At 47.1% G+C, this 23,877-nt stretch overlaps 1 protein-coding gene across 4 annotated transcripts in view; it reads right to left on the bottom strand.

Moving 5' to 3' along the window:
• The window catches only part of SMC4 (structural maintenance of chromosomes 4), a 254,015-nt gene that overhangs the window by 93,194 nt on the left and 136,944 nt on the right, over positions 1–23,877 (bottom strand). For all 4 annotated transcript variants that reach the window (XM_030216028.1, XM_030216027.1, XM_030216026.1 and 1 more), the window contains 2 exons: positions 21,032–21,196; positions 6,137–6,370 (listed from right to left, as the gene is read on the bottom strand). In XM_030216028.1, coding sequence (XP_030071888.1) covers positions 6,137–6,370; positions 21,032–21,196 — 399 coding nt within the window. The remainder of the gene's footprint in view (positions 1–6,136; positions 6,371–21,031; positions 21,197–23,877) is intronic.

Below are 23,877 nucleotides of genomic sequence, written 5' to 3'. Positions count from 1 at the left end.
TGACATCTCTAGATACTGCAACAGTGACCTGCGGACATCCAGAAGATGAAACTGCCCAAAGGAGTCCGGGAACTCTTCCCTAGAAAAGGAAGAAAAAATGGGCTGGTTCAGGTGAAACGCTGAAACCACCTTAGGCAGGAAGTAAGGCACTGTACGTACCGTTACTCCGGACTCAGAGAATTGCATAAAAGGGTCCTCAAAAGGACAGCACCTGCAGCTCAGACACGCATCTAGCTGATGTAATGGCCACCAAAAAGACTGTCTTGAGAGTCATATCCTTCTCCGAAGCTCGCTTAAGCGGCTCGAAGGGCGAACACTGAAGAGCCTTCAACACCAGCCCCAGGTTACAGGCCGGAAAGGGCAACCAGACAGGAGGACGGAGCCTAAGCACCCCTCTGAGAAATCGGGCAATGTCCGGATGAGCAGCAAGGGAAAAGCCAGCGACTTTCCCTCAATAGCATAATGCTGCCACTTGCACCCGCAGGGAATTGTAAGCTAGGCCTTTTTGTAAGCCCTCCTGCAAAAAAAACAGCACCGTCGAGACTGTAGCCCGTGTGGGAGTGATCGCCTTTGAAACACCCCACGCCTCAAATTTGCTCCAGATCCGAGCATAAGCTGCGGAGGTGGACCGCTTGCGGGCCTGCAAGAGAGTGGAGATGACCTTGTTACTCAATTGTGCCCTCTCAATAGCCAGGCCGTAAGACCAAATTGGCAGGGATCCTCCATAGACATCGGATCCTGAACCAACAGGTTCGGCACCAGGGGCAAATACACCGGAGCGTCCACCAACATACCACGGACGCCTTGGCCAATCTGGAGTGATGAGAATCACCAGACCTCGGTGCTGTCGAATCCGCAGTAGGACTCGCCCTATCAAGGGTCAAGGAGGGAACACATACAGAAGCTCCGAGGGCCAGGGTTGAGCCAGAGCATCCAACCCTGCCAAGTGAGGATCGCTCCTTCTGCTGAAAAAGCGAGGTACTTTGGTGCTTGCACTTGACGCCATTAGGTCCATTCCGGGAGTCCCCCATTTGGCACAAATCTGAAGAAAAACTTCTGCCAGTTTCCATTCCGCTGGGTCAATCTGATGCCTGCTGAGAAAATTGGCTTGCACGTTGCTCTGAGCTGCTGACAAGCTGCAGGTGTAGCTCAGCCCTGTGGCAAATCTGAGTGGCCTCCATGGCCAGGGCCATGCACTGAGTGCCTCCCTGACGATTTATGTATGCCACCGCTGTCGTGTTGTCTGACAGAACCCAGACAAGAAGCCCCTTCAGAGTCTTTTGAAAGGCCATAAGTGCCTGGAATATTGCTCTCAGTTCCAAGCAATTGATGGACCACCCCGCTTCCACGGGTGTCTACAGACCCTGAGCATAGCTTCTCTGGCAATGCGCTCCCCAGCCTAGAAGGCTGGCATCTGTTGTCACCAGGCACCAAGAAGGAAGCGCAAGAGGCATTTCTTAGTGCAGCATCCTGTAGGAGAGCCACCACTCCATACTGAGCCGGGCCGCAGGGAGCAACGTTAGTCTGCGTTGATATTCCCGGGACATCAGAGACCATTGTTGAAGCAGGGCAATCTGCAGAGGCCTCATATGTGCTCTCGCCCAAGGCACCACCTACAAGGCAGCTGGACAGTCCCAAGCTCGCAGGCGAGGCATCCGCAGGAGCAGACAGACCTGCATGTCTTTCAAAGCGACCCCTCCCTCTACTAGGAGTGGTCTTTTTTGGTCACCGCCGTGAGTTATGCATCCACTTTAGGCATCCCCAAAGGGGCCAAGTGCTCCTCACGCAGAGGGTAAAGCTGACCCATAGCCCTGGCCACTTTCAACAGCCCATCAGGGTCAGACCATTGAGCAGAAATAAGCTCTTGGATGGAGTCATGCACCGGAAAGGCCCGAATAGGCTTCTTAGTACTTGCCATCCTAAGATTAACAGAGGAAGGGGAATTAGCCCTTCTACGCTTCTCTTTATGCCAATTATCAGGGAAAATAGCCTCAGCGGGCAGTCCCAGGCCAGAATCCACCGGGGGGGGGGGGGGGGGGGGACAATAGAAGGGGCCTCAGACGACCCTTGAGAGAGAGCTCTTTTCAGCATGTATGCTTTATGCAATAACAACACAAAATCAGGGGAGAAAAACTCACCCTGGGCACCCAAATCCCATCCGGGGCTAGCCGCTCCCTGAATAACCTCAATTCCAGGTCCTCCCCCCCCCCCCCCCCCGGCTCAGGGCTCTCCATCTCTACGGAAGCCGCGCCATGCGAAGAATTCAAAATGGCGTCCGCTGCCAGCTCTGAGTGGGAAGAATCATCGCTCGCCATGCTCGGGCCGGCTCTTACACCTGTACAGCACGATTTACAGAGCTCCGCTGCTGATTTGCGCTTGCCACACCGGGAACAGCGCTTTACATTCTCTGCAGCCATTGCCGAAAACGGCGGGAAAATTCAAATAGGTGGTTTCGCGCCAAAAACGCCCCGATCACGGGCCCACCCCAGAGGAGTTAGAAAACACTCTTACCTCACCGGACCGAGTATCACAGCTCCGGTCCCATAGAAGAATCAAAGGAAAACCTCTGTTCCATTTTTTTTTTTTTTAACGTTGTGAGGAAAGCAGAGGTAATAAGAACTCCGGAGGCTCAGATGAGTGGGAAAGGCAGGGAAAGGCGAACCAATGTGCCTGCATCCACTGAGTGGGAAAGGACAGGGAAAAGCAAGCTAATATGTCCACATCCACGGGGGCATGGGTAAGGCAGGGAAAGGGCTAACCTATGTGCCTTCAAAGTGAAGCTGCTATTGCCTCTAACACCCCGGCTAACAACTGGCAAGCCAGGAGCCACCCCAGGCAGATTTTTGATGGAGCTCGAAGAAGCTGCAGCCAACCTGCTTGGGGAGATAGAGAATACTGAAGAGGCAGTGCAGCTGGCTGGCCATGAGGCACTGTGAAAAGTTGAGTGCTCTCTATCTTCCCCTACTGGTTGATGGACACAACCCATATGTTGGCTTCATCTGCTTGAGGACAAGGAAAGATGAGATCAAAGACTGGATGTCCCTACTGGTCCAGGAGGTGCTGAAAGGTTACTAGACCCAGTTCCCAATCTCCCTGATACACTTCTCAGTCGATCTCTGCTGTATCTCTGGCAAGAAGTCCTTGCCAGCTATGTGGACTACCAACAAAGCAAGCAGATTTCCTTTTGCACAGTAACAAAGAGCGGTGGCATCCAGGGCCACCGCATTACTCCTAGTGCCTCTATGTTGGTTGGCAGAGAACACCAGTCACATTAACCACCAGCACAGGAAAGTGCAGGTGTGTTGCCATCAACAACCCTACCTTGTAGATACTGTGAGAGGCAGGCAGCACACCAATGGGAAGGGACCACACACAAAAGCAGAGATAGTGCTTTCAGTTCTCCCTGATTGGAATAGGATAGTAGACCTACAAAAGGTTCAAGGAACTCAAGAAATTTCCCAGGTGAACCAAGGTGCCTATGGAGTGGAGCAGACCTTGAGGCAGGCATGTACCCCTTTGAGGTCTAGGTTAGGTTAAAAGGAACCTTTCTTTGGGATCATGAAATAAATGGAATGAGGTATCAGCCCCCATTTTGCAGACAGGATAAACTCCATCATCCCCAGGTCTAAGAGGTGCTAAAGAATGATTGCAACTGCCATTTGCTTTACCAATAAGTCACAGGAATACATCATAAAGGTGTCTGGCACAAGACGCGCCAACTCTAGGGGATAGCCCTGCTCAACCACCTTGAGGACCCACGGGTCCAAGGTGATGGACAAACAGGGACAATCTGTCACTTTTCTGAGCCACTGAGGTGCTTGGCACACCTTCATTGGGAAGATCTGAAACCTCTGACCAAGCTAGAGATCCCAGCATCAACAGGATTGGACTAGATGAGACCACTGATCTGACCCAGTATGGCCATTATGACTCGAAATGAAGGACCTACTAGATCTCAGAGCCAAGCCAAACTGATGCTTGTCCCAATGGAACTAAACCCCAACCTTTGAGTGACCCTTAACTGTAGGGGCCCACTGGAAGCCCTTCTTGAACAGTTCAAGAAGCCAAAGAGGACTGGCCTTAGCACATCCTTGACCAGCTTTTCCAGGTCCTCCCCAAAAAGAAAGCACTCTCCAAGGGAAGCTGGCAGAGAAGCGACTTAAGGTTGCTGCAGTCCAACTGTGCATCCAGGGACATCTCCGGTCCCCAGAGAGAAGATATGTGCACCAGCATACAAAACATTGGCCACAAGGTCTCCCCCTGAAGACTTTGGCAACCAGAACATGGTTGTTGCCAGGTACTTGCCACGAATAGTGGCCTGTATGCCTGTAGAATCTGAGGAAAAGCCCAGCTTAAGCTGCTGCACCACCTCCTTAAGAGCTGATCCCCACCTGTACAGGCACAGCAGCACTCTTGTGAACTCTGTGATGGGGTAACATGCAGCACCTATCCACCTGCTCTGATGTGAAAGGACATAACCACATGTTCAAAACCTTGGACCCCTGAAAGGCTCATCTAGGGTCTCGACTCCACCAGTCTCTTGATGAAAAGCAGATTATACAGATCTGATAGACCCTCCAGAATAGTGTTCTCCTCTCTTTTTTTCTTGCATCATAAGCCTAATTAAGGCTTAAAGATACTCTGGGAAGCTTTGCTGTGTAACAGAGATTTTAAATACAGTCCCTCAGGGTACACCCAGCCAGTCAGTTTTCAGGCTATCCTAGAGAGCTTTTGGGAGGGGGAAGGGGAGTGAACAACACTATCTGAGCCATACACCTCACCAAGTGATTGCCCATGAGCAACAACTTGGGGAATTGGAGCAGTGCTCTCAGCTTGACATACAGTCCATGGTTTGGGGAACCTGGGAGCTGCCCGTTAGTCTCAAGTGACCTGTGCAAGCCTAGCCTGCAGAGCTGGGAGCTAGGCTAGAGACCAGGCGCACCAGTCTGAACAACCTACCATTTGCTGGAGATACAAAATACTGAAGCTGTGCACTTAACACAGCAACTTTGTAACATTGATGTCAGTGGGAAAGATCAGTTTCTCTACCTCTGGTAAGCAGGGATAACACAATACTTCAGGATGGTACAGCCACAACACTAGGAAAATTAATCTAAAGTTGATATAACATGAGCATTCGAGGTCATGTCTCTTCTTGAGATATCATTTTCATGGCAGATAAGACTCTACATAGTCCCTGAAACTCAAATATTTCATAGTCTATGACTACTTATGCTGGACCAACAAACAGGTATGAAAAACCTACAAAAGAAAACAGTTTTACCCATGACTAATCCAGTTATTTGAACTGTTCACTGAAGAAAAATATGAATAAGTCTTTATTCTGAAATCATCTCTTTTGCAGTCAACATGTAGCTTATCAGCAAAAATGTTAAGAATCAGTTACAGTCCTAGAACATTTGCATCACAAATCCACAAAATATTTCGAGGGCCAAAGGGAAAAAAAAAAAAAAAAAAAAAAAAAGAATACTCTTCTCATAAAATCTACAGAAAATTAAGTGCCCTCTAAAAAGTCTTTCAGGGCAACAAAATGAATACTTACATGAGAACTAAAAGTCACACAAATCGTTCATTTGAAACATATTCTAGCAATACATTGTGTTTCCCCCAAGAAAGTCCTGGAGTACCCCCTTGCCAGTCAGGTTTACAGGATATCCACAATGGATATGCATGAGATTTATTTGCATATAACGGCCTTCACTGTATGCAAGTCCTTCATGCATATTCATTGTGGATAACTGGTAAGGGGGTACTCCAGGACCGACTTGGAAAACACTGCATTAGAATATCAAAACACAAACATTACAGGAAAAAGGATCAAGTACTGCACCCCAACACAGAGATCATACCACAAAGTATCAATGAAAGAACCAAGCGGCCCACTAAACTTTTAAGCTGGCACTGCATTCACGAATTGTGATGACAGATGGCTTAATACATACAGCAATTGGATGCTTCTAACAAAAACAGATACACCAGTTTCATTGATCAGGATGCTCTCAAAGTATGTAATGCAATAGTTTAGGAGGTTAAATGAAGAACAGCTGGGATTGGCCAAAAGGTAAACATAACCTACAATCCTCAAAGCCGAACTGTACAAAAAATATTTTCTAACCTTCTTTAGTTCCTGCTCAGTTTGAGGTAATTTTGTTTCAAGTTCTTTGATGGCTGCCTTCCTTTCCTTCAGTGTTTCTGAGGCAGTAGATAGGGCTTCTTTAGCCTTGTTCAACTGAGAAACAGCTGTGTTATGGCGACTGAGGTAGATATCTAGTTCCGACTGGGCCACATCCATCTTTGAACGGGCTTCATTGACTGTTTTGCTGAATTCCATCAGCTCTTTTTCTTTACCCTGCAAAAAAAAAAAAAAATCAATCATGTCTACTAATATAAAACATCACATTTCCAAAGACTGCCTTAATTGGCAGAAAATCAGTACTCAGTTAATATAACAGACTTGTTAAGATTTCAGTAGACTACTCTAATGACAAAAAAAAAAAAAAAAGTCAGATATAAACTACAACTTGCTTTACTAAACCTAGCTAGACGGTTTATCTACGTTTTTCAATGGTACATAAAATGACCTGATTAAAAACTGACCACCTATTAGATTGTAAGCTCTTTGAGCAGGGACTGTCTTTCTTCTATGTTTGTGCAGCGCTGCGTACGCCTTGTAGTGCTATAGAAATGCTAAATAGTAGTAGTAGTACCACCTGAAATATGGCCAGAAGTACACAAATTCCATAGCATATGTAATTCTTGCCACAGTATAAAAAAATGCATTCCTATGGACATGTTCAGGGCAAAGGAACAGTATCACGTATCCTGGCATGGCTAGAAGTACATATGAATTCTATAGCATGTGTAATTTTTGCCACATTGCAAAGGAAGAGAATATATATCCTAGGAATTTTCAAACATGCACATGCTATTTTACCCCTGCAGGGTCACCAGAAATACATTTTGTGCAAACTTTTCAAGGTAAAACTAGGTATGATTCACTCAGAAAAGTCAGCAGTTACAAATACAAGCACTGAGCACTCATGCAACTTCCAACACAGGCTGAAATATTTTAAAACTGCCCCATAACCAGTCTTTCACTCTCATTCAATAAAAACTGCTTGCAAGTAATGTGGAAGGTGAGCTGGGCTGTAACATGCTATAAAAACAAACCCAAAGGTAAAACTCCTACATAAAAACCAAGATAAAGTCCAAGTAGTAGGAGTGGACTAAGTCGTCTTCACAGTCAATTTTAAAATACAAGAGACTTTATTGAGCACAACTCGTGTACTTGACCCGACATGGGGCCGTGTTTCAACAGGACACACCCATCTGCTTCAGGGGTCATACACAATGTATAAATATGATTGTAATTGCTTGCATACCTTTATCATAATAAAAACAAACTAGAAACAATAATTAACAGAAGAGTACTGGTACAAATCTTTAAAAATATACACAATGATAAAAAGAGATGAAAACGCTGCATACAAAAATAACCAAGGTTGAAACACAAAAGTGTGTGTTCAGAGTAGTAAAAATGGTATAGTGAAGATATTTACCTGTAACAGGTATTCAAGGACAGCAGGCAGATTATTCTCACAGATGGGTTCACAATCCGCGTCGGCCCGGGAATCAGCATAATGCATAGCAAAAAGAAAATTGCTATGCACCCCCAGCGCAACCGCGCTCCTCAGTTATGTCCACAAGTATAAAGCAATGAAACAACTTCAAGGCGAGGTGGGCGGGTTTCTGAGAATAAGCAGCCTGCTGTCCTCAGAAAATACCTGCTACAGGTAAGTATCTTAGCTTTCTCCGACAAGCATGCTGCATTATTCTCACAGATGGGGTATCCCTAGCATCCAGGCTCACTCAAAACAATAAAAATTGGTCATATGGGCCTCGCGACAGCGAGGACAATAACAGATTAACTTGAAGCTATATACAAGCTAACTGAGAATGCAGCCTGGAACAGAATAAAAAGGGTCTACGTGGGTGGAATTGGATTCTAAACCCCAAACAAATTCTGCAGCACCGACTTTCCCAAATTGACTGTCAAGTTGGGTATCCTGCTGAAGGCAGTAGTGTGATGTGAATGTGTGGACTGAGGACCATGTCGCAGCTTTACAAATCTCTTCAATGGAGGCTGACTTTTAAGTGAGCCACTGATGAAGAAATGGCTCTGACATTATGAGCTGTGACATGGCCCTTCAGAGACAGCCCAGCTTGGACATAAGCAAAGGAAATGCAATCTGCTAGCCAATTTGAGATTGTGCATTTTCCAATGGCGACTCCCCTCTCTAATCTCCTGGGCTGAAAATGGGGGAAAAAAAATCCAGTACAATCCAAATGAAAAAAAGCCAATCAATCAGAGCCCAGTCAACAAGTTATAAAGGTATACTACAGACTGCTTTTCCAAAAGGCTTAAACGAAGAAAAACAGCAGCTCTGAAACAAACAAGCACCACCTGCTGGCCAAATAAGACAACTCCACTTCAGGACATAGTTAAGGCAGGAAAATACCCAATACATTTTACAGGCTTAAAACACACTGTTTCTTCATAGGTGACCAGGAAAACCATCCTGAACTTTTCTTTACCAGGAATTTGTTCAGGCCCCTTAGGTCTAAGATGGGACGCAACCCCCTGTTTTATTTTGAACAACAAAATACCAGTAATAGAATCCCTTCCCTTCTTCCCTTGGTGGAATGGGTTCGGCCGCACAACCCTTGAGAAGGATGGAGAGTTCCTCTGCAAATACCTGTGTATGCGAGAGCTGAAGTGATGTGCTCTCAGTGGGCAATCTGCTGGTCTCTATAACCATTGAAAAGCATAACAGAGAGTATTTGAAGACCCCATCGGTCGGAGGTTACAAGGAGCCACCTTTCTTTGTAAACGTTTAGCTTCTTCCCAATCAGCAAGTCGTGTGGGACAGACACTTTTACAGCGGTTATGCTGGGCCTTAGGCACATCCTACTGACTAGATCGAGCACACTGGGGCTGAGCTTGTTGAGGCTGGCAAAAATGGTGTAACTACGTCTCTGCGAGTAATAAGTACTCCTCTTCGACTTGCCAAACCACCTAGATGAGGAGGTAGTTGTAGAAGGTGCCTGGCGGGATAGAAAATCTATGGCATCTGTGTTTCTTGATGCAGTCAGCGAACTCCTTCAACTTCTCTCAAAAAAGATTAACCCCGCCAGGATGTGGCATCTGCCAACCTCAGACCACCGGGTCCAAGTCAGACGCACACAGCAATAAGATTCTGCGCATCACTATACTCTAGGTAGAGATCCTAGAGGCAACATCAAAAAAAGTGTAGTAGCTGTTCATGGCCAAGAACTTACAACACAGCTTCTGCTGCTTGATCAGCTGGCAAACAGAGTCAGCCTGATCAAGTGGGAGACAACCTGCTATATCAGGCATACTGTGCACCAAGGACCACAAGTACAGGCTCGTGTAGATCGGGATTGACTGGATAAGGGAGATGAGCATGGAGGCCTGATACATCTTCCACCCAGGGTTCTTGCTTCCCTGTCAGGGGGGCACCAAAGCACAGTCTGTAGAAATCCTGGCCCCCTTGAGCACAGATTCTAGCATCAGGGAATGAGGAGGCAACTAGAGCTTATAAAATCCAAGGGGGAAGACTGAATCCAGCATATGTCATAAGTAATGCCATACTGGGAAAAGACCAAAGGTCCATCGAGGCCAGCATCCTGTCCCCGACAGTGGCCAATCCAGGTCAAGGGCACCTGGCAAGCTACCCAAACGTACAAACATTTTATACATGTTATTCCCGAAATTGTGGATTTTTCCCAAGTCCATTTAGAAGCGGTCTACGGACTTGTCCTTTAGGAAACCGTCCAGCCCCTTTTTAAACTCTGCCAAGCCAAACGCCTTCACCACGTTCCCCGGCAACGAATTCCGGAGTTTAAATATGCGTTGGGTGAAGAAAAGTTTCTCCTATTTGTTTTAAATTTACTACAAGCTGTCAATCTTGTTGGGGAGGAGAGGAACTGACAGAGGGAACTCATTTCAACGTCCACTAAGATCTCATGGAGCAGGACTGTCACAGTCCAGGACCTCGAAAATCTTGGCCCTGGGCTCATCCTCCACTTCCAAAGAAATTGGGATGGCAGTCATTCAGTTTATAAAAGAGGGGAAGAATCACATGGGATGACATCGGATGCCTCCTGCAAGAAGTACTCTGGAACCTCTTCTGAGCCCCAAGAGTGCTCATTGGTCAGTCAAAATCTCCTTGTGGGAGAGCTGAGACCAAGCCTGCTTCGACAAAGAGGTACAATGAACAAGAGAGACGCTGAGGTGTCTGCTCTGGCGAAGCTTCCTCCACTGACAAAGAGTGTGCCAACACAGGTGGAAGTCGACACCAAGTGACATCATAGACCTCTCCAAAAGATTATGGCCAAGAGAGAATGCAGCAAGCACCCCAAACACCGATGCACTCTGCAAGACCACCACCAACAGCTCAGGGGGGAAGGTCCGGTGGCGCTCATCAAGGGCCGACATCAGGAAAGGCTGGGGTGCCGGTGTAGAAGAAGGTTGCTGAATCTGCAGGGGTTGAAGCGGATGACTGGTCCTGGCTGTGTAGAGACCCAGGCATCAGCAGCTCCTGAAAGGAAGAGAAACTGTCCTTCCAACGTCGAAGTTTCTAGGGGAGTGGTGAAACCTTCGGTACCCTGGAGCTTCCGGTATCATGAGTTGAGAGGGATCAATACAGATGCTTCTTCCAATGCCCGGCATCAATGCTCCCCAGTGCCAAAGAGACATCACCGATTCCTCTCATTGCTTCAATATACAGCTAACTCCAAGTGTCTCAAAGCTATGTTCAAGATGCCGAAGACACCAATGCAAACATACAGGCTTCGGACATAGCTCCAAAAAACTCTTCTCTCTGAGCCTCTAGCCAACTGTACTCTCTTCTTCATACAAACACAGAGAACACAGTCTGCAGGAGTATGATCACGTACTAAGAATGGGCGTCCTTGCCAAAGACGGTCTTATTGAACCAAGTGCAGCGCTTGAAGCCATTGGGAACCTTTGATGACATGAAAGGAAAAACAATACTGGCAAAAACCGAATAATAGGTGCTAAAAAAAAAAAAAGGGAAGAGCACCAAAAAAAGAGAAAGGGAAAAACCCCAACAAGAGCTTAGGCCTAAACGCAGTCTAGCAAAAACAGTAAATCAAACAAAAACATAGAAAAAAAGGCAAAAATAATCTAAAAAATACGGAAAGGAATAAAATAAGATGAACCTCCAGAAGGGTATTAACAAAAAACAACAACAACAACAAAAAAAACAACAACAAAAGAAGGCAGCACACAAAGACCAATTCAGAACCAGCTGTGAGGAGTGGGAAACGAACGTGTCTTTTCCTCACCGCTGAAAACAGAAATGCTGGTCCTGTGATCTCATGGCGAGCAGGAAGAAACTCATGTATGAAACTGAAAGAAGCCAAGAGAGAGATACGTCTGGCGAAAGCGCAAACAGAAGAACAAATGGCTAGAAATGTAAGGAGGGGTGGCAAAATTTTCTTCAGGTATATTAGTGAAAGGAGAATGACTAAAAAGGGAATTGTGAGACTAAAAGATACTGCAAACCGCTATGTGGATAATGATGAAGAAAAAGCAAATTTGCTAAATAGATACTTCTGTTCTGTTTTCACAGAAGAAAATCCTGGAGAAGGACCGCGATGGACTGCAAAAAGTACAAATGAGATTGAAGTGGATAGAGCACCGTTCACGGAAGAGAGTGTGTATGAACAACTTGAAAAGCTAAAGGTGGACAAAGCCATGGGACCGGATGGGATCCACCCCAGGATATTGAGGGAGCTCAGAGAGGTTCTGGCGGGTCCTCTTAAAGATTTGTTTAATAAATACTTGGAGACGGGAGAGGTTCCGAGGGATTGGAGAACGGCGGATGTGGTCCCTCTTCACAAAAGTGGTGATAGGGAAGAAGCTGGAAACTACAGGCCGGTAAGCCTCACTTCGGTTATTGGAAAAGTAATGGAAACGATGCTGAAGGAAAGGATAGTGAATTTCCTGGAAGCCAATAAGTTGCAAGATCCGAGACAACATGGATTTATCAAAGGGAAATCGTGCCAAACGAACCTCATTGAGTTCTTTGATTGGGTGACAGGAGAATTGAATCAGGGACGAGCTATGGACGTAATCTACTTAGATTTCAGCAAAGCTTTTGACACGGTTCCCCACAGGAGGCTCTTAAATAAACTGGATGGGCTGAAGATAGGACCCAAAGTGGTGAACTGGATTAGGAACTGGTTGACGGACAGACGCCAGAGGGTGGTGGTGAATGGAATTTGCTCGGAGGAGCGAAAGGTAAGTAGTGGAGTGCCTCAAGGATCGGTGCTGGGGCCGATTCTGTTCAATATATTTGAGAGTGACATTGCCGAAGGGTTAGAAGGTAAAGTTTGCCTATTTGCGGATGATACTAAGATCTGTAACAGAGTGGACACCCCGGAGGGAGTGGAAAACATGAAAAAGGACCTACGGAAGCTAGAAGAATGGTCTAAGGTTTGGCAATTAAAATTCAATGTGAAGAAATGCAAAGTGATGCACTTAGGAAGTAGAAATCCACGGGAGACTGATGTGTTAGGCGGGGAGAGTCTGATAGGTACATACGGAGAGAGGGATCTTGAGGTGATAGTATCTGAGGATTTGAAGGCGACGAAACAGTGTGACAAGGCGGTGGCCGTAGCTAGAAGGTAGTTAGGCTGTATAAAGAGAGGTGTGACCAGCAGAAGAAAGGGGGTGTTGATGCCCCTGTATAAGTCGTTGGTGAGGCCCCACCTGGAGTATTGTGTTCAGTTTTGGAGGCCGTATCTTGTTAAGGATGTAAAAAGAATTGAAGCGGTGCAAAGAAAAGCTACGAGAATGGTATGGGATTTGCATTACAAGACGTATGAGGAGAGACTTGCTGAACTAAACATGTATACTCTGGAGAAAAGGAGAAACAGGGGTGATATGATACAGACGTTCAAATATTTGAAAGGTATTAATCCGCAAACGAACCTTTTCCGGAGATGGGAAGGTGGTAGAACGAGAGGACATGAAATGAGATTGAAGGGGGGCAGACTCAAGAAAAATGTCAGGAAGTATTTTTTCACGGAGAGAGTAGTGGATGCTTGGAATGCCCTCCTGAGGGAGGTGGTGGAAATGAAAACGGTAACGGAATTCAAACATGTGTGGGATAAGCATAAAGGAATCCTGTGCCGAAGGAATGGATCCTCAGGAGCTTAGTCAAGATCGGGAGGCGGGGCTGGTGGTTGGGAGGCGGGGATAGGGCTGGACAGACTTGTACAGTCTGTGCCAGAGCCGGTGGTTGGGAGGCAGGGCTGGTGGTGGGGAGGTGAGGATAGTGCTGGGCAGACTTATACGGTCTGTGCCTGTGCCAGAGCCGGTGATTGGGAGGTGGGGCTGGTGGTTGGGAGGCGGGGATAGTGCGGGGCAGACTTATACAGTCTGTGCCCTGAAGAGCACAGGTACAAATCAAAGTAGGGTATACACAAAAAGCAGCAAATATGAGTTATCTTGTTGGGCAGACTGGATGGACCGTGCAGGTCTTTTTCTGCCGTCATCTATTATGTTACTATGTTTAAGCTTGTTACAAGTTCTGGACCAGCAATGCAAATTACCCATCCGTGAGAATTATAGGCCTGCTTGTCTTCAGAGAAAAATGAATCCTGTTGCAGGGCTCAGAAAGCACTAGCTAATGGTTGGCTTAACAGCACAAAAAGAAAAACTTGAGGTACCAGTACAGGGTTGACAACATGCAATAACAACCATGCATGCTCAGAAAAAGTTTTTAATTAATTCTGAGAAAAGAGATACTTCTTCGTAGTGTCGAATTACTTAATTTTACTTGAAAATCACCACAATAATCTCTAACTTCCTTGTTTTGGAATCCTAAAAGTGTGTCCAAAGCCTCAGGAGCCTTAAACCAAGTCTTCCCCTGTAACAGAGGAAACAGGAGCCCCATCTCTCTATATAAAACGCACCTCCAACGTTCTAATGAAGCCTCTTTCCCAACATTCTAAAAGTGAGGTGGCTGAGATCGCTTTTTCTACATTAGAGCCAAAAAACAATCCTTCAGAAAGTGGAGAAGAGAACCAACTGAAAGTAACAGGATAGATCATAAGGAATGCCAAGCCAAATGCAAAGCGGAGATAAGGAGGGCAAAAAAGGACTTTGAGAAGAAATTAGCGTTGGAAGCAAAAATACATAGTAAAAAATTTTTTAGATACGTTAAAAACAGGAAACCGGCCAAAGAGTCGGTTGGGCCGCTGGACGAAAATGGTGTTAAAGGGGCGATCAAGGAGGACAAAGCCGTAGCGGAGAAATTAAATGAATTCTTTGCTTCGGTCTTCACCGAGGAGGATTTGGGGGGGACACCGGTGCCGGAAAGAATATTTGAAGCGGGGGAGTCGGAGAAACTAAACAAATTCTCTGTAACCTTGGAGGATGTAATGGGTCAGTTCAGCAAGCTGAAGAGTAGTAAATCACCGGGACCTGATGGTATTCATCCCAGAGTATTAATAGAACTAAAAAATGAACTTGCGGAGCTACTGTTAGAAATATGCAATCTGTCCCTAAAATCGAGTGTAGTACCGGAAGACTGGAGGGTAGCCAATGTTACTCCGATTTTTAAGAAGGGTTCCAGAGGAGATCCGGGAAATTATAGACCGGTGAGTCTGACGTCGGTGCCGGGCAAGATGGTGGAGGCTATTATTAAGAATAAAATTGCAGAGCATATACAAAAACATGGACTGATGAGACAAAGTCAGCACGGATTTAGTGAAGGGAAGTCTTGCCTCACCAATCTAATGCATTTTTTTGAGGGGGTAAGCAAACATGTGGACAATGGGGAGCCGGTTGTTATTGTATATCTGGATTTTCAGAAGGCGTTTGACAAAGTGCCGCACGAAAGACTCCTGAAGAAATTGCAGAGCCATGGAATCGGAGGTAGGGTATTATTATGGATTAAGAACTGGTTGAAAGATAGGAAGCAGAGAGTAGGATTGCGTGGCCAGTATTCTCAGTGGAGGAGGGTAGTTAGTGGGGTCCCGCAGGGGTCTGTGCTGGGTCCGTTGCTTTTTAATGTATTTATAAATGACCTAGAGATGGGAATAACTAGTGAGGTAATTAAATTAAATTAAATTAGCCGATGACACAAAATTATTCAGGGTCGTCAAGTCGCAGGAGGAATGTGAACGATTACAGGAGGACCTTGCGAGACTGGGAGAATGGGCGTGCAAGTGGCAGATGAAGTTCAATGTTGACAAGTGCAAAGTGATGCATGTGGGTAAGAGGAACCCGAATTATAGCTACGTCTTGCAAGGTTCCGCGTTAGGAGTTACGGATCAAGAAAGGGATCTGGGTGTCGTCGTCGATGATACGCTGAAACCTTCTGCTCAGTGTGCTGCTGCGGCTAGGAAAGCGAATAGAATGTTGGGTGTTATTAGGAAGGGTATGGAGTCCAGGTGTGCGGATGTTATAATGCCGTTGTATCGCTCCATGGTGCGACCGCACCTGGAGTATTGTGTTCAGTACTGGTCTCCGTATCTCAAAAAAGATATAGTAGAATTGGAAAAGGTACAGCGAAGGGCGACGAAAATGATAGTGGGGATGGGACGACTTTCCTATGAAGAGAGGCTGAGAAGGCTAGGGCTTTTCAGCTTGGAGAAGAGACGGCTGAGGGGAGATATGATAGAAGTATATAAAATAATGAGTGGAATGGATCGGGTGGATGTGAAGCGACTGTTCACGCTATCCAAAAATACTAGGACTAGAGGGCATGAGTTGAAGCTACAGTGTGGTAAATTTAAAACGAATCGGAGAAAAGTTTTCTTCACCCAACGTGTAATTAGACTCTGGAATTCGTTGCCGGAGAACGTGGTACGGGCGGTTAGCTTGACGGAGTTTAAAAAGGGGTTAGATAGATTCCTAAAGGACAAGTCCATAGACCGCTATTAAATGGACTTGGAAAAATTCCGCATTTTTAGGTATAACTTGTCTGGAATGTTTTTACGTTTGGGGAGCGTGCCAGGTGCCCTTGACCTGGATTGGCCACTGTCGGTGACAGGATGCTGGGCTAGATGGACCTTTGGTCTTTCCCAGTATGGCACTACTTATGTACTTATGCCCCACCCACGCCTCAAACGTGATGACATCGAGGGCGGGTCATAATGATGACACTACACTGTAAGCAAGGAAGCCCATTGGTTAAAGCGAATGCTGCATACCTGTAGAAGGTATTCTCAGAGGACAGCAGGCTGATTGTTCTCACGAATGGGTGACGTCCACAGCAGTCCCTCCGATCGGAGATCTTCATTAGCAACAGCGTTTGCTACCCCTCGCGTGCGCATGTGCGACCGTCTTCCTGCCCGAACGCGCTCGTGTTCGTCAGTCCAGTACATAGCAAAGACATAGACAAGGGAAGACAACTCCAAAGGGGGAGGCGGGCGGGTTGGTGAGAACAATCAGCCTGCTGTCCTCAGAGAATACCTTCTACAGGTATGTAGCATTCGCTTTCTCAGAGGACAAGCAGGCTGCTTATTCTCACGAATGGGGTATCCCTAGCAACCAGGCTCACTCAAAACAACAAACAGGGTCAATTGGGTCTCGCAACGGCAAGGACATAACTAAGATTGCCCTAAACTTATTCAACTGCGACTGCAGCCTGGAACAGAATAAAAACGGGCCTAGGGGGGTGGAGTTGGATTCTAAACCCCGAACAGATTCTGCAGCACCGACTGCCCGAACCGACTGTCACGTCGGGTATCCTGCTGAAGGCAGTAATGAGATGTGAATGTGTGGATGGATGACCACGTCGCAGCCTTGCAAATCTCTTCAATAGTGGCTGACTTCAAGTTGGCCACTGACGCCGCCATGGCTCTAACACTATGAACCGTGACATGACCCTCAAGAGTCAGCCCAGACTGGGCATAAGCGAAGGAAATGCAATCTGCTAGCCAATTGGATATGGTGCGTTTCCCGACAGCCACTCCCCTTGTGTTGGGATCAAAAGAAACAAACAATTGGGCGGACTGTCTGTGGGGCTGTGTCCGCTCCAGATAGAAGGCCAATGCTCGTTTGCAGTACAATGTGTGCAGCTGGTGTTCAGCAGGGCGGGTATGACGGGGAAAGAATGCTGGCAAGACAACTGACTGGTTCAGATGGAACTCCGACATTACCTTCGGGAAGAACCTAGGGTGAGTACGGAGGACTACCTTGTTATGATGAAATTTGGTATAAGGAGCATGAGCTACCATGGCTTGAAGCTCACTGACTCTGCGAGCTGAAGTAACTGCCACCAAGAAAATGACCTTCCAGGTCAAGTACTTCAGATGGCAGGAATCCAGTGGCTCAAAAGGAGGTTTCATCAAGCTGGGTGAGAACGACATTGAGATCCCATGACACTGTAGGAGGTTTGATGGGGGGCTTTGACAAAAGCAAACCTCTCATGAAGCGAACAACTAAAGGCTATCCCGAGATCGTCTTACCTTCCACACGGTAATGGTATGCACTAATCGCACTAAGATGAACTCTTACAGAGTTGGTCTTAAGACCAGACTCAGACAAGTGCGAGGATCTAGGGCCTTGCTGTCACACCAGACGGCAAACCTCCGCCATAGAAAGAAGTAACTCTTTTTAGTGGAATCTTTCCTGGAAGCAAGACCCGGGAGACACCCTTGGAGAGACCCGAGGCGGCAAAATCTACGCTCTCAACATCCAGGCTGTGAGCGCCAGAGGTTGGGATGCAGAAGCGCCCCCTCATTCTGAGTAATGAGGGTCGGAAAACACTCCAATCTCCACGGTTCTTTAGAGGACAACTCCAGAAGAAGAGGGAACCAGATCTGACACGGCCAGAAAGGAGCGATCAGAATCATCGTGCCTCGGTCTTGCCTGAGTTTCAGCAAAGTCTTCCCCACCAAAGGTATGGGAGGATAAGCATATAGGAGGCCTTCCCCCCCCCAATCCAAGAGAAAGGTATTCGACGCTAGTCTGCCGTGGGCCTGAAGCCTGGAACAGAACTGAGGGACCTTGTGGTTGGCTCGGGTAGAAGAGATCCACCAAGGGGGTGCTCCACGCTTGGAAGATCTCGTGTACCACTTTGGAATTGAGCGACCACTCGTGAGGTTGCATGATCCTGCTCAACCTGTCAGCCAGACTGTTGTTTACGCTTGCCAGATATGTGGCCTGAAGACACATGCCGTATCGGCGAGCCCAAAGCTACATTCTGATGGCCTCCTGACACAGAGGGCGAGATCCGGTGCCCCCCTGCTTGTTGATGTAGTACATGGCAACCTGGTTGTCTGTCTGAATTTGAATAATTTGGTGGGACAGCCGATCCCTGAAAGCCCTAAGAGCGTTCCAGACCGCTCGTAACTCCAGGAGATTGATCTGTAGACCTTGTTCCTGGAGGGACCAACTCCCTTGGGTGTGAAGCCCATCGACATGAGCTCCCCACCCCAGGAGAGACGCATCCCATAGTCAGCACTTTTTGGGGCTGAGGAATTTAGAAGGGACGTCCCAGAGTCAAACTGGACCGAATTGTCCACCACTGCAGGGATTGAAGAAAACTGGTGGACAGCTGGACTACATCCTCTAGATCCCCAGCAGCTTGGTACCACTGGGAAGCTAGGGTCCATTGAGCTGATCTCATGTGAAGACGGGCCATGGGAGTCACATGAACTGTGGAGGCCCTGTGGCTGAGCAATCCCAACATCTGCCGAGCTGTGATCTGCTGAGACGCCCGCACCCAGGAAACGAGGGACAGAAGATTGTCGGCCCTCGCTTCCGGAAAATAGGCACGAGCTGTCTGAGAAATCAACAGAGCTCCTATGAATTCGAGTTGTTGAACTGGAAGAAGGTGGGACTTTGGATAATTTATCACAAACCCTAGTAGCTCCAGGAGTTGAATAGTCATCTGCATGGACTGTAGAGCTCCTGCCTCGGAGGTGTTCTTCACTAAACAACCGTCGAGGTAAGGGAAAACGTGCACTCTCAGTCTGCGTAGAGATACCGCTAAGACAGCCAGGCACTTTGTGAACACCCTGGGCGCGGAGGCGAGACCAAAGGATAGCACACAAAACTGAAAGTGCCGTGTTCCCAGACGGAATCAAAGATACTGCCTGTGAGCTGGCAGTATCGGGATATGAGTGTAAGCATCCTTTAAGTCCAGAGAGCATAGCCAATCGTTTTCCTGAATCATGGGGAGAAGGGTGCCCAGGGAAAGCATCCTGAACTTTTCTCGGACCAGATGTTTGTTCAGGGCCCTTAGGTCTAGGATGGGACGCATTCCCCCCCCCCCCCCCCCCCCCGTTTTCTTTTCCACAATGAAGTACCTGGAATAGAATCCCAGCCCTTCTTGCCCCAGTGGCACGGACTCGACCACATTGGCGCTGAGAAGGGCGGAGAGTTCCTCTGCAAGAACCTGCTTGTGCTGGAAGCTGAAGGACTGAGCTCCCAGTGGGCAATTTGGAGGTTTGGAGTTCAAATTGAGGGAGTATCCTAGCCGGACTATTTGAAGAACCCACTGGTCGGAGGTTATGAGAGGACACCTTAGGTGAAAAACTTTTAACCTCCTCCGACCGGCAGATCATCCAGCACGGACACTTTGATTGTGGCTATGCTCTGCTGGAGCCAGTCAAAAGCCCGTCCCTTGCTTTTGCTGGGGAGCTGCAGGGGCCTGTGGAGGTGCACGCTGTTAACGAGAACGAGCGCGCTGGGCTTTAGCCTGGGCAGCAGGCTGGCGAGAGGAAGGATTGTACCTACGCTTATTAGAAGAATAGGTAACAGTAAGCAGCCTGCTTGTCCTTGGAGAATCTCCGTTTCCACTCCCCAATGCAGCCGTCATTCCCATACATTCAAAACCAAGCAAAATCGCTGCTGCACCCCAGTCCCCCTCACCCACCCTCCCGCAACCGCTCGCTCACCGTTCCGCCGCCCTCCCTCTCCTCCCCGACTCTGGCCATACTGTAGGACGATTACAATCAACTACACTGTAAGGAAGTCCATTGGTTAATCTCTGTTTCTACTCCACAACACACCCGTCATTCCCATACACTCAAAACAAAGCACACCTAGTAGCTGCTGATACACATTGCTGTTTTTTTTCCTTCTTCCATATGAAACACGTATAAAGCTGCTTCCCATCTGTACATATGAATATCATGAAATCTAAATAAAATATCACTAAAACAGCTTCAAAAATTATTCTACGTGGTAGAAACTGCAATTTTAAACTCTGTATTTTCTGATCATTTGTCAACAATACAAAGTTTACCCAAGTAAGTGCCCGTGGCTGCGTTAGCCCCGCCGTTGCCTATCAATGTATGAGGGAGCTCCAGCTGCCTGAGGGTCAGGACAGGATTTAGCTGCTGGATGCCAGAAGCAGTGTCTCCTTAGGTTGACAGCAAATAGCAATTCCCCCCCCCCCCCCCCCCCCAAGCACCTCGGAAGGAAGGGAGGGGACAGGACAGTGGAACTGGGAGGAAGGGGGAGGGACCCTTGAACTGGTAGGGAGACCCTGAAACTCAGAGGAAGGGGGGGATGACCCTGGAACTAAGGAGGGAGGGGGGATGACGCTGGAACTGGGAGAGGGGGGATGACCCTGGAACTGGGAGGGAGGGACCCCTGGCACACACTCTGATTCTCACACACACTCTCTCTCTCACGGACACACTCGTACCCCGTCTCACTCTCTCTCTTGTCACACACACACACTCGCACATTCACTCTCTCTCACACAATCTCTCAAGCATACACACTCCGAGGAAAACCTTGCTAGCGCCCGTTTCATTTCTGTCAGAAACAGGCCTTTTTCACTAGTTATATAATGACCAAAAAGCTCCCTGATGTGCCCCACTCTCCATATGTGGTAAGGAGAGGTGAAAGGGAAAATTATAAATTTGTTCCACATTGCCTACAAAAAAATAACCAAAAACAAAATTTTAAAACTCTTGAAACATCACTAACCTCTTTTTCTTCTTGAATCCCTTGCGTTTCTTTTTTAAGACCATCCATCACAACCTTTAACTTTTCTTCTTCCGCTTCTTTGTGTTTTTCAAGCATTTCCTTTTTAGTTGTGGCTTCTGTGATAACTTTTGCACTGTTGCCAGGCACGCATTTTAGTTCATCAACCTATCAAAAGACGAAACAATGGTGACTCTTCAAAAGCATGACAGTAAATTTTGACGGTATTTGAGACTTATTTCTCAATTCAACTAGACATACAGAACATTAAAGTAAGAGAATTGTTCTAATTTAACTGAAAGAACATAACTTATTTCGTTTTCAGTTTATAAGGGGTCTAAGGTGAAATGACATCTTACATGCTAATTTTCTTTAGAGTCCCTCCAGACCAATTAAGACGAATGAGTATATGTATTCCTACCAGCAAGTGGAGACTGAGAACTACTTGAATTGTGAGAATCCTATACTGATCATGTGCAGCCATCTGCAGGCAAATTTCTCTCTCAAAACAGTAAAAGTAGAGCTCCCATTTAATTACACAACAATGAACGTAAGAGAAAATCAAATTCCTCAAACCTTCACTTAAGAAATAACATTATACATTATATCATGGTAGTTTTAGGTTTCAATTTAAGGTTTTCAAGTTTACCTCATTTATTGCATAACGAAGATACTTGCCTGTAGCAAGTATTCTCCGAGGACAGCAGGCTGATTATTCTCACAATTCGGTCAGCAAGCCACACCGGCCCGGGAACCAGCATTTCAGATAGCAAAAAATTTGCTACAGCATTCTGAGTGAACCAAACTGCGCATGCACCGAGTGTCTTCCAGCCCACCGCACAGCCACGCTCCTCAGTTCAGTGAAGAGTAAAAAAGAAAGTTAAAGAAGAGAAAATTCCATGCGGAGGTGGGCGAGTTTGTGAGAATAATCAGCCTGTTGTCCTCAGGAGAATACCCGCTACAGGTATCTTCGCTTTCTCTGAGGACAAGCAGGCTGTATTATACTCACAATTGGGGTATCCCCAGCATCCAGGCTCACTCAAAACAACAAAGGTTGGTCAACTGGACCTCGCAACGAGGAGGACATAACATAGATTAACTTGAAAATATATACAACTAGCTGAGAATGCAACCTGAAACAGAACAAAAAGGGCCTAGGGGGTGGAGTTGGATTCTAAACCTGAGATCCTGCAGCACTAACTGCCCAGTTGGGTATCTTGCTCAAAGCAGTAATGTGATGTGAATTTAAGGACTGAAGATTACGTTGCAGCCTTGCAAATCTCTTCAATGGAGGCTAAGTGAGCCACAGACACTGCCAGGCCTGACATGGCCCTCTACAGTTAGCCCAGCTTGGGCATAAGCAAGGAAATGCAATCTGCTAGCCAACTGGACATTGTGCGTTTTCCGATGACGACTCCCCTCCTGTTGGGATCAAAAGAAACAAACTGAACGGACTGTCTGAAGGGCTTCGTCCGCTCCATGTAAAAGGCCAATGCTCTCTTGCAGTACAAGGTGTACAAGCTGCTTTTTCCACGATGGGCCAGAGGACTGGGAAAAAATGTTAGCAAGACAATTGACTGGTTCAGATGGGACTCAAACACCGCCTTCAGCAGAAACTTAGGGTGCGCGCGGAGAACTACTCTGTTTTGATGAAACTTAGTATAAGGTGCACCCACTACTAAGGCCTGAAGCTCACTGACCCTACGAGCTGAAGTAACAGCCACAAAGAAAATGACCTTCCAGATCAAGTACTTCAGATGGCAGGAATTCAATGGCTGAAAAGGAGCTTTCATCAGTTGAGTGAGAATGATGATGAGATCCCATGACACTGGTGGAGGTTTGACAGGGGGCTTTGACAAAAGCAAACCTCTCATAAAGTGAACTACTAAAGGTTGTCCAGAGATAGGCTTACATTCTACACACTGATGATACGCACTAATTGCACTAAGGTGAACCCTTACGGAGTTGGTATTGGGACCAGATTCTGATAAGTGTAGAAGATATTCAAGCAGGGTCTGTGTAGGACAAGAAAGGGAATCTACGGCCTTGCTGTCACACCAGACAGCAAACCTTCTCCAACTGAAAGAGTAACACCTCTTAGTGGAATCTTTTCTGGAAGCACGAGACCCGGGAGACACCCTCCGAAAGTCCTAAGGAAGCAAATTCTAGGCTCTCAACATCCAGGCCATGAGAGCCAGAGACTGGAGGTTGGGATGTAGAAGCGACCCCTCGTTCTGAGTGATGACGGTTGGAAAACACTGCAGTCTCCATGGTTCTTCAGAGGACACTTCCAGAAAAAGAGGGAAACAAATCTGACGCGGCCAATATGGCGCAAAGTCTTTTCCACCAGAGGTATGGGGTGATACGCATACAGAAGGCCTGTTCCCCAATGTAGTCTGTCGTGGGCCTGAAGCCTGGAACAAAATTGAGGGACATTGTGGTTCAGCTGAATGGCAAAAAATCCACCGAGGGGGTGCCCCACGCTTAAAAGATCTTGCTGGCAAAGCCCATATTCAGCAACTACTCATGAGGTTGCATTACTGTGCTCAGCCTGTCGGCCTGACTGTTTACACCTGCCAGATAATTGGCTTGGAGAAACATGCCGTGATGGCGCGCCCAAAGCCACATCTGGATGGCCTCCTGACACAGAGAGCTAGATCCGGTGCACCCCTGCTTGTTGATGTAGTACATTGCTACCTGATTGTCTGTTTGAATTAAGATAATTTGGTTGGACAGCCAATTTCTGAAAGCCTTTAGAATGCTCCTGATCGCTAGGAGGTTGATCTGAGGACCTGTTTCCGGGGGGGGGGGGGGGGGGGGGGGGGGGGGTGGGACCAGGCTCCCTGAGT

Source organism: Microcaecilia unicolor, chromosome 10 (assembly GCF_901765095.1).
Source record: "Microcaecilia unicolor chromosome 10, aMicUni1.1, whole genome shotgun sequence".
Classification (NCBI taxonomy): Eukaryota; Metazoa; Chordata; class Amphibia; order Gymnophiona; family Siphonopidae; genus Microcaecilia; species Microcaecilia unicolor.
The sequence above is the reverse complement of the archived record's forward strand: the minus strand, read 5'-3'. Positions and strand labels throughout refer to the sequence as shown.